Here is a 10738-nt window from a genome sequence, read left to right on the forward strand (position 1 = left end):
TGCTTGTTATACTTTTTTTAAAAAAACCTATTTCCTTTCATTTATTTATATTAATTAATTAATTTATTTATTTATTTTTGGCTGCGTTGTATCATCGTTGCTGCAGGCGGGCTTTCTTTGGTTGAGGTGAGTGGGGGCTACTCTTTATTGCCGTGCGCGGGTTTCTCATTGTAGTAGTTTCTCTTGTTGTGGAGCACGGGCTCTAGGCACGTGGGCTTCAGTATTTGCAGCACGCCGGTTCAGTAGTTGTGGCTCGTGGGCTCTAGAGCGCAGGCTCGGTAGTTACGGTGCAGGGGCTTAGTTGCTCCGTGGCATGTGGGATCTTCCCAGACCAGGGCTGGAATCCATGTGTCCTGCATTGACAGGCAGATTCTTAACCACTGCGCCACCAGGGAAGTCCCCATGCTCGTTATACTTTTTAAACAATTTGCTTTAATTTGCAAACAGGATTATTTTAGATCGAATCTAAAAGAACTGCGATTCTCCAATTTGAGCACTTATCAGATCATCTAGAATGGTGTGGATGCTTTTCAAAGATTCAGATTGCCCCAGATTTTTGACTCACAGGGTCTGGGGTGTAGCCAGCGATCTGCGGATTAATCCGCGTTAATTCGCCCAGCAGGAAACTCTCCGCTGCCAAACCGCCCAGTTGAAATAACTGTTTACTGCACCTACATCACCAAGGTTTAATAGCTGTAGCTTCGGACCCGCCACAATCAACCCCCCTGACGGTCAAGCTAGCCGCGCCCCAGGACGGGGTGACGCCAGCATCATTTCTCTGCCGGGATGCGGTCTGGTAACTGCTTCTTGGCCGGTTCCGCTACCCATGTGGTCGCCCAGGGCAACCATAAGGTCGACGCGAAAGATCAAAGTAAATGGGTAACCAATGCCTGGACCGAAGCTGGCAAAGGTCTAATTAGTCATTTGGAGGTTCAAATCTAAAAACTGTACTTAAAAAAAGTAATTACCGGCAGATTCGCGTCCGGGGGAGGGGCGGTACTTCCGGGTCACGTGTGCTGGCTCCTTGACCTTCCTCGCAGCTCGGCCATTTTGTCCCAGTCAGTCCAGAGGCTGCGGCTGCAGAGGAAGCACCTGAGGTCGAGCCGCGAAGATGCTATCTGTGCGCGTCGCTGCGGCCGTGGCCCGCGCCCTCCCTCGGCGGGCCGGGCTGGTGAGCGAGGAGTGCCGGCGGCAGGGAGGGGGCTCGGCGGCAGTAGGTGGTGATGCACGGGCTCGGCCGCTCTTTCTGCGCGGAGGGTGAGGGGCTGTGGCGGGCGGCGCCATCTTGCTCCGCTGGCCACTCGGGCTGTCCTGGGCTGGCAGCGGAGGGGCCCTTTGGTCGCCCGGTGCGGGAGGGTGCAGAGTGCTGCAGGGGAGGCAGTGACCTTCGTGTTATCCAGAGATGGCGCCTCCGGAGGATTCCAGTCTTTGTCTGAGAGAGGCCTTGAATGAAGGTCAGGACTGGGGCGCTAGTTTTCCGAGGCCTGCTGCGAAACAACGAGGTTCGGTCCCGCTGCTTCTCCGGGACTTCCTCTCTGAAGGTCAGAGCACTGTTGTCAGGCCTGGTTGAAGCGAGCTAGGGGAGCCTGACATTGTATTGAAGGTCAGCAGGCCCCGGCCTTCCACCTCTTCCCCGAGGTCGGTTCAGAGGAAATCAGTAAATGAAGGTGGTTTTCTGAATGCTTCAATAGGCGGTCTCTTAGTGCTGAATAGTGAAACGATCATGAAAACACCGTACAGGTGCAAATATGCATTTCACTGTGGCCGATACCTTGACAGCAGAGGAACTGGCTTCTAAATTGTCCCAGTCTGGCAGATTTTTGTTTGTGGTGCTTTGACGTGTTTTAAGATTTCGTCCTTGAGGAATCGTTAGTGTTTGAGAAATCAAGTAAAATAAAATAGAACATAGGTTGGAAAAAACCTGTGGAGGTCAGTGCCCTTCATTACTAATATCACTTGGAGTTAAGGACATAACCTTTAGGTCCTGTGTAAACACTTTTACATTTACTTGTTCTTTCATCTTAAGAGTAATCTCAATTTGGGAGGTGAAATAAATATATTGGCCATTTTACTACCCTAACAACCTCTGGTAACGTTTTGGATTTCTGTTAGGAAAAAAAAAAGCATTTTTAATGATCTTCATCCAGGTCCTATAGAAGGGAGTGTCTTCAGAATTGACATTGACCAACCACAGTGTTACAACTTGAAGGAGGAGGGGTCCAGATTACTGCAGGCTTTGTTGAAGGCAGTTGTTTTAAAAAGTGCATGTGCCATATCTCTTAGTTTCTAATCAAACTCTAACATTTACAGGCTTTTTTTTTTTTAAGGTTAAAATAGAAAATCTATTGAGATTTGCCCCTTTTAGGAAGCAGTTTATCAAATTGAGAATTTCCACAACTCAATTGAAATATATCTAGTCAATATTATCTGATGCCTTTAAAAAGAAAGATACTTTGTTAGCTGTTGCTTTTTAAAATATGCTATGCTGTTTTTAGCGTATTTATAGTGTACCAGGAGCTGCATAATAAATTTTCACATAGATCAAAAGTGCTTTCTCAGGTGGTTAATATTTACGCTGATAATTTGATCAAGCCAAGCCTGCGTTTGTTTAAGCTTGCTAGTTTTATAAAGGCTTTTTTTAAAATTAGATTTTTTTAAAAACAATCCTTGCACTAGGTCTCCAAAAATGCTTTGGGATCATCCTTCATTGCTGTAAGGAACCTCCATGCCTCTAACTCTCGTCTTCAGAAGACTGGTAAGTTGTTAATTCTGTGTCTACACCACACTTACTACCTTGTTATTAAATGAAAAATGAAGTTACATTACGTAGGTTACATACCTACTGTGGATGTTTTGGGTTTTTTCCATTAGTTAGTTTTTTCTCTCAATTTTAGTTACTATGGAATCTCAGATTCTTAACCCATAATGAGCCATTTAGCCCTGTCAGTAGGTTCTCTTGTTCTAGTGAAATGAACTATAATTACGTATTTCTCTTTTGATGTTAGTACAGGTTCTTTTTTTTCTCATAATAAATGCCCCTTTGGTGGAAACAAAGTATATATCAGGTGGTGGGCACCCTTTCTGATCTATGAATCTTTTCCTCTCCTAAAAAAACACTGAAAAAAAGCAGGTAATTTTTACCTCTATGTTTTTCAAAGACAATAGTTGGTAACCTATACCTGGCAGTCTGAATTTGCACATTGTAAATGCAATAGAGAAGTGAGGAGGTAAGCTTAGGAAGATGCTGTAGGTTGGGAAATTTCTTTTGAGATGTGCATTAGGGCTTTTGAAATAAACTTAGGTATCTCCCACATGCTGAGATGAAGAATAGTACCTGCATCCTTTTAAAGGAAAAGTTACAAGTTTTCCCCACTATTTGAAGGTGGAACATTCTAATGAAACCTTTCCTTAGCTGAAATGGCTAAAGTGTGAAGAAGCGATTACCCTTTTTTGTAAAAGTGAAATGGCATAAATGGAACTTTCGAAAGGAGGGGGATACCTGTACTTACACTTTGTTAAACAGTTGCCTTTTTTTTGGCTGCGAGGCTTGCGGGAACTTAGTTCCAAGACCAGGGATTGAGCCTGCGCCTTCAGCAGTGAAAGCACAGAGTCCTAACCACTGGATCGCCAGAGAATTCCCAAACAGTTGCTTTTTAAAATACACTGCATTTTTAAAATATGCTTTTTATAGAGTTTACATTTGAGTTAAATTCAAGTTTTAACATAAATAGATTTCCTAGAGATTAAACCAAAGAATTACAAGATAGGAAATGTTTATTTTAAGGGTATTGCTTAACTTGATTAGCTCCTTATCTGGTTTACATTTGTCTCGTGAAGTTTTCTCTCAGTCACTTGGATTCATTTTCATAGTGGTAGGTATCAAGCTTTTTTGAATAGAATGTTGGACATTATGTTTTAGAATGCAGTTTGATTATTATGATCACAACTCTAGTTTATATATTGTTGGGGAAATGAGTTTTGAAAAGGTCTTTGGACCAGGCTGTTTTTGTAATGGAATTGTCCTCTCTTAATAGGCACTGCTGAGGTGTCCTCTATTCTTGAAGAGCGTATTCTTGGAGCTGATACCTCTGTTGACCTTGAAGAGACTGGGCGTGTTTTAAGTATTGGTGATGGTATTGCCCGTGTACATGGGCTGAGAAATGTTCAAGCAGAAGAAATGGTAGAGTTTTCTTCAGGTTTAAAGGTAAATTATAAAATGAGATTTTGATGTTTTAGCATTGGTGTCTCCTCAGTTATTCATTTAGTAATTCAGAGATTGTGTCAGATTTTTTTTTTTAACTTTGAATCCGAATCTGCTTCACTGTTTGTGTTTGTCATTATTATAGATTGCGAAAAAAATAAATTTTTTGTTAATCAAACTTTTTACCCTAGGGACTGATTTACGCATAAGTTGTAACCATTAGCATTGAAATATAAAACTGAGTAAATCTTCACCCAGATTTTGAGAAGTTCAAGTCTGTTTGTAGCTGTTAAGGTCATCCTATACGAAAGCATTTGATAACTTTAAGTTCATTTCCGGTGGAACGTTGAAAGCCACTGACTTTGTATTTCTAGTAAGAGTAGATCTGTTGTTGAGAAGTGAGCTAGTGATGTAGCTATCAGAAGCTCTCTAATGATACAAGTCTACTTTTTTCTATTAGATTGAGCTTAGTTGGGCAGTAGGGTGAGAAATAAAAGTTGCAGGAGTCATGGGTTCTCTGATGAAAGCAGAGCATGATATCCAGGTGGACCAGGGGCAGTAGAATTACCCACTAATCACACAGGGGGAAAGATCTTGGTCTTCTTGCTAGTGTCCAGTGTGGAAAAAGAGCCTGTTGGTGTGGAAGACTAATTATGGAGCTGAAAGTTTTATCAGTAGCTCTCAGACCTTGGTTAAAAGTTTAATTTCTCATCTATAGTGTATATATCTTTGAGAGGTTAGGCTGAAATAGATGAACTGAATTTCCTTTTAGCTTTTTTTTTTTTTTTTGGCTGTGTTGGGTCTTCGTTGCTGTACATGGGCTTTCTCTAGTTGTGGCGAGCAGGGGCTACTCTTCATTGTGTTGCAGTGGCTTCTCTTGTTGCAGAGCACAGGCTCTAGCTGTGTGGGCTTCAGTAGTTGTGGTGTGTGGGCTCAGTAGTTGTGGCACACAGGCTTAGTTGCTCCACGGCATGTGGGATCTTCCCAGACCAGGGCTCAAACCCGTGTCCCCCACACTGGCAGGCGGATTCCTAACCACTGTGCCACCAGGGAAGTCCCAACAGGGCAATTATTAATTTAAATTTTAAATAGCCACCTGTGGTTAGTGACTACTCTGTTGAACATCAGAATTCAGACTAAAGATTTTGTACCTGCGATGATATTCCATGATATTTCTCTGTATTTACTGTAAGTAATTCTCCAGAGCTTCGTTTATTGACCAGAGTCAGTTCCTGGACTAGCCTTTTTGCTTTGGTTATGATTTAGGGACCTAAAATCTTAGCATTTTGAAATATGATTGTAATGATGAGAGATGACCCAGCACTGTCATATTATATAGATTTGTTCTTGATTAGGTAGCTTTTAATTTAACTTTTTACTAACCTGATGGGTACAGGTTCTGACTAGATAGTTTTTTAAAATTGTTCATGGAGTTCTCACAGATGTGAATCAAGCGTGTCTTAAAATTCCCAGTTAACCTTGATTGCTTTATTTCATACTGGTCACCCAGTTCAAAAACCATAGTCAAAGGAAATGCAGTAGAAAAGCTTAAACTGTTCAATTTCTTTGCTTCTTTTAGTTCTTAGAGGATGTGATAAGATAGATGCTTCTTAGGCTTATAATTCTAACCTATGATTATTCAAGGGAACATGTTGCTGTTTTAGAAGTCTTAACTAAGGCAGATTGTTCGTTGGAAAAATACTCACGAGTAAACCAGATCTGAAAAGTCAATATTACTTTTTCCCTCTATTTTTGTATGTAGTGTAGGTATATGGGAAGAAGTGCCACTCAAGCTTCATGGGTATTCAATTGTGTCTTTTGTATAGGGTATGTCTCTGAACTTGGAACCTGACAATGTTGGTGTTGTCGTGTTTGGAAATGATAAACTAATTAAGGAAGGAGATATTGTGAAGAGAACTGGGGCTATTGTGGATGTTCCAGTCGGCGAGGAGCTGTTGGGTCGTGTAGTAGATGCCCTTGGTAATGCCATTGATGGAAAGGTAGGTCTAACATTTATTAGATGTGGTTGTAACTTCTAACAAAGAGCCAAACTGATTGTTCTGGGGTTTCTTTTTATCGTTTAACAGGGTCCAATTGGTTCCAAGACCCGAAGGCGAGTTGGTCTGAAAGCCCCTGGGATCATTCCTCGAATCTCTGTGCGGGAACCAATGCAGACTGGCATTAAGGCTGTGGACAGCTTGGTGCCGATTGGTCGTGGTCAGCGTGAGCTGATTATTGGTGACCGACAGACTGGGTAAAGACTCGTTAGCTTGTTGAAAAGTTCTAACTAAAATTTGCTCTGTGGAAAGATTACTTTTAGGCTTGGGATGGTAAATACTTTGGATATCCTGGAGAGAGTAGAATGTGATAGGAGGAAGAGGAAGAGGAGTGAAATTTAAGTTGGGGGATCCTTTGAAGTATTTAGTAAGATATATGTTTATTTTCTCTTTTTAAAGCAAAACGTCAATTGCTATTGACACAATCATTAACCAGAAACGATTCAATGATGGAACTGATGAAAAGAAGAAGCTGTACTGTATCTACGTTGCTATTGGTCAAAAGAGATCCACTGTTGCCCAGTTGGTGAAGAGACTTACAGATGCAGGTATTAAGGAACTGTAGTCTCATTGCTATTATCTGGGATGCTGCTAATCTTAGGATAGCTTATGCTTAATGTAGGCTGATTTTAATTACTTCCTAATGAGCTGAAGTTTCTAATATAAATCAATACAAAAGTAATAAGTAAAAAATTAGTATAAAACAGCAGCTAACTTTTAAGGTTCTGTCAGTTTCTTTAAAGTAGAAGCTATTTGGATAATTTTAATAGTAAATCACAGTAGTAAAGCACTTAGTTTTTATTCTAGTCTCATCTAAAATCACGATATTGATAACCATGTAAAACTTAAAATTTATTTTCTTCTCAGATGCCATGAAGTACACCATTGTGGTTTCAGCTACTGCTTCGGATGCTGCCCCACTTCAGTACCTGGCTCCTTATTCTGGATGTTCTATGGGAGAATACTTTAGGGATAATGGCAAACATGCTTTGATCATTTATGACGACTTATCCAAACAGGTCAAATGAAATGTATTTTTAGACTCTGTATGTTGGTGCCACAATGGTAGTTGACAAATGTAGCTTCTGTCAAATAGGTGAACTTCACAACCCTTTTCTATACCATAGGCTGTTGCTTATCGTCAGATGTCTCTGCTGCTCCGCCGACCCCCTGGTCGTGAGGCCTATCCTGGTGATGTGTTCTACCTACACTCCCGTCTGCTAGAGAGAGCAGCCAAAATGAACGATGCTTTTGGTGGTGGCTCCTTGACTGCTTTACCAGTCATAGAAACACAAGCTGGTGATGTGTCTGCTTACATTCCAACGAATGTCATTTCCATCACTGACGGACAGGTATTGTTTTTATGATTAAATAAGTGTGAAAGCTTCGGATGATTTCAAGGCATTGGTTGAGATTAGTAGTTTTGAACTAATTTGTTAAATGCTTTTTATTTTTCATTATGGAAAATCTCAAACGTAAAGAGGATAGTGTAATGAAACCCCACATATCCCACCCATTTATCAATTTGTGGTATAGTGTACTTCATTCTTGCTTTCTTTTTACCCACTATTTTCTTCCCTGTATAATTTTGAAGCAAATCCTGGAGAGATCACACCACTTCACCTGTATAGGTTTCAATATAAATACGATACCTGTTCTTTTCTCATCTCACTCACATTTCCTAACCTCAGCAATAGAATATGCAGGTTGATTGGGTTGTGAAAGATTTGAGGAGCTCTTTACCATAAGAAGACATTTAGCATTCTTCCTGGCTTCAGCTTTTGCTACAGTGACTTAATTTTGAAAATAGTTGATTTCTTTAGGCCTGCTAATAAGCGTGAGTATTTTCCTTACATTGTAGATTTTCTTGGAAACAGAATTGTTCTACAAAGGTATCCGTCCTGCCATTAACGTTGGTTTGTCTGTATCCCGTGTTGGATCTGCTGCCCAAACCAGGGCCATGAAACAGGTAATTTGCATCACTTTGTCATTAGGTTAAAAATCAAAGTGTATTTGTATGGTGGTCTGTGTCATTGAGGTAAGTATTTTTGTATTGTGTGAATTAACCATTTCTGTATTTCAGGTGGCAGGTACCATGAAACTGGAATTGGCTCAGTATCGTGAGGTTGCTGCTTTTGCCCAATTTGGTTCTGACCTCGATGCTGCCACTCAACAACTCTTGAGTCGTGGTGTGCGTTTGACTGAGTTGCTGAAGCAAGGACAGTATTGTGAGTTGTACTTTCCATTTGGTCAAGTTCCTACTGTGTGTTAGGACCTGGGAATATCACATAGCTCTTTATAAGAATACGTGCTGTTAATCTCTGATCAAAGATGTTGTCTTTTGAATGTGATTGATACCTGTGTTACTTAATTAAAGTACAGTCCTTATCATTTGAATGTAAATGTGAGGAAAGGTATACTAATACTCTTCTTTCGGGAGTTAAGACATAGTAGATTCCATTCCTCCCCACCGTCGCCCTCTTGGCTATATGATTGTGGAATATGGCAGATTTAAAAGAATGTTAGTGTCGGGAATTCCCTGGCAGTCCAGTGGTTAGGACTCTGCCAAGGGCCTGGGTTCGATCCCTGGTCAGGGAACTAAGGTCCTGCAAGCTGCATGGGTGCGGCCAAAAATAAAATTAAAAAAAAAAAAAAGAATGTTAGTGTGTACTACCTTGCTATAAAATTTCAGCAAGTTATTTATACCCAAAACAATATAAATGCTGCTGGATGATATACAGTGCTCATGGAATATGCTCAAAGGTTACACTTCAAGGCTTAAACCATTATGAGGAAAAAACTGATTCAGGGGGTGGGAAGGAGTACTGATGTGGAGTTTCCACTTGTGAAAGTAGGCGATCTGTAGAGACAGGTTAATAATTTCTGGAAAAAGGGCTTCCCTAGTGGCTCAGTGGTTGAGAATCTGCCTGCCAATGCAGGGGACACGGGTTCGAGCCCTGGTCTGGGAACATCCCACATGCCGCGGAGCAACTGGGCCCATGAGCCACACCTAACGAGCCTGCGTGTCTGGAGCCTGTGCTCCGCAACAAGAGAGGCCGCGATAGTGAGAGGCCCGCGCACCGCAATGAAGAGTGGCCCCCGCTTGCCGCAACTAGAGAAAGCCCTCGCACAGAAACGAAGACCCAACACAGCCATAAATAAATAAATAAAGGAGTTCCTTTAAAAAAAAAAAAATTTGTGGAAAAAGTAAGTGTCTCTGACTTTGGAAACATGGCATTTATTTGTTGAGCAACTCACTTATTTCTTTTCAGCTCCCATGGCTATTGAAGAGCAAGTGGCTGTTATCTACGCTGGTGTCAGGGGGTATCTTGATAAGCTGGAGCCCAGCAAGATCACAAAGTTTGAGAATGCTTTCTTGTCTCATGTTATCAGCCAACATCAAACCCTGTTGGGCAAAATCAGGTATGAACACAACTGATGTCTTCTTTTTTGTAAGCTTTAAAATGTAAAGTCTTGTTAAAATTCTTTTGAATTCTGTAATTAAGCTAGTCATTGAATTTTTATCCAGGTCAGAACTGATCGGCTTTTGTTTTCAAAATAGGGTTGAAGGAAAGATCTCAGAAGAGTCAGATGCAAAGATGAAAGAGGTTGTAACAAACTTCTTGGCTGGGTTTGAAGCTTAAACTCCTATGGATTCACGTCAAATACCAGTTTGGTTTTGTCATTGTTTCTTCTTGTTCCATTTATAAAAGGATTATTCCAATACTGCAGATGTACAGTAATCACATTAAAATAAAGGTTCCATATTGCTTGGTGGCTTTCTATAGATTCTTTATAAAGAACTGAGATTACTTTGAGGAATTGGTAAACATGTTTCTTAGCTTTTTTTACTTGATTATTATTAAAGTTAGCAGGCCTACATAATATTCGAGACTGAGTTCTTTGTAAGATTCTAGAGTGCTTTGTGATTGATTAAAGAGAAATTCACTAATTGGATATATGTGGCAAAGTTCATATTTGATAATGTTGAAAAGTCTGATTGACTTCTCTTCCCAGAAGACTGTAATTTGCATAAAGAGGTACTGTAGGCAGGAAAAGAATAGGGCAACTAAAATTGTCAAGGAAATAAAAAAAATGCTAAGTGAAGAATGAAAGATTAGGACAAAAATTGAGAAAGGAGGTATCAGAATAAAATTGTGAACATATCAATATTTTCTCATTTTGTGCTTTAACGTACCTTTTATAAGCTGCAGTTCTTAATTAAGAAGTGATCAAGTTTTCATGGTTAGTATTTTTGGTCTTATTTAGGAAATTTTTACAGTCAGAAAGATAACTATATTTTCTACTAAGAGTTCTAAAGATTTGCTTTGTCATCTGAGCCTAATTCAGTATTAGAGTTCTCCAGAGAAATAAAACATAAACATAGCTGTATAGGGAGATAATGGGGTTGGCAAGTTTGAAAGGGTAGATGGGCAGGTTGGAGACCCAGGGAACAGTTGCATCTGGAGGTAGAATTCCT

The 10738-nt window shown here is 40.5% G+C and overlaps 1 protein-coding gene across 1 annotated transcript; it reads left to right on the top strand.

Annotated features, from left to right (window-relative positions):
- Window positions 1-1016: 1016 nt before the first annotated feature.
- ATP5F1A (ATP synthase F1 subunit alpha) lies at window positions 1017-10029 on the top strand. Its single transcript, XM_007197187.3, has 12 exons — window positions 1017-1171; window positions 2677-2755; window positions 4035-4204; window positions 6028-6201; window positions 6289-6455; window positions 6658-6806; window positions 7126-7277; window positions 7386-7610; window positions 8120-8227; window positions 8342-8486; window positions 9531-9681; window positions 9821-10029. Exons 1-12 carry the CDS (start codon window positions 1112-1114, stop codon window positions 9900-9902), a joined length of 1662 nt encoding a protein of 553 aa, XP_007197249.1. The 5' UTR covers window positions 1017-1111; the 3' UTR covers window positions 9903-10029.
- The last annotated feature ends 709 nt before the right edge of the window (window positions 10030-10738 follow it).

The sequence above is a fragment of the Balaenoptera acutorostrata genome, chromosome 13, assembly GCF_949987535.1.
Source record: "Balaenoptera acutorostrata chromosome 13, mBalAcu1.1, whole genome shotgun sequence".
Taxonomy (NCBI): domain Eukaryota; kingdom Metazoa; phylum Chordata; class Mammalia; order Artiodactyla; family Balaenopteridae; genus Balaenoptera; species Balaenoptera acutorostrata.

Bases quoted from the DNA above. Each gene is read 5' to 3' on its own strand.
- ATP5F1A (XM_007197187.3), top strand. From the start codon at position 1,112: ATGCTATCTGTGCGCGTCGCTGCGGCCGTGGCCCGCGCCCTCCCTCGG. The intron at 2,756-4,034 runs GTAAGTTGTTAA...CTCTCTTAATAG, and splicing joins CTCTCGTCTTCAGAAGACTG to GCACTGCTGAGGTGTCCTCT. The intron at 6,202-6,288 runs GTAGGTCTAACA...ATCGTTTAACAG, and splicing joins GTAATGCCATTGATGGAAAG to GGTCCAATTGGTTCCAAGAC.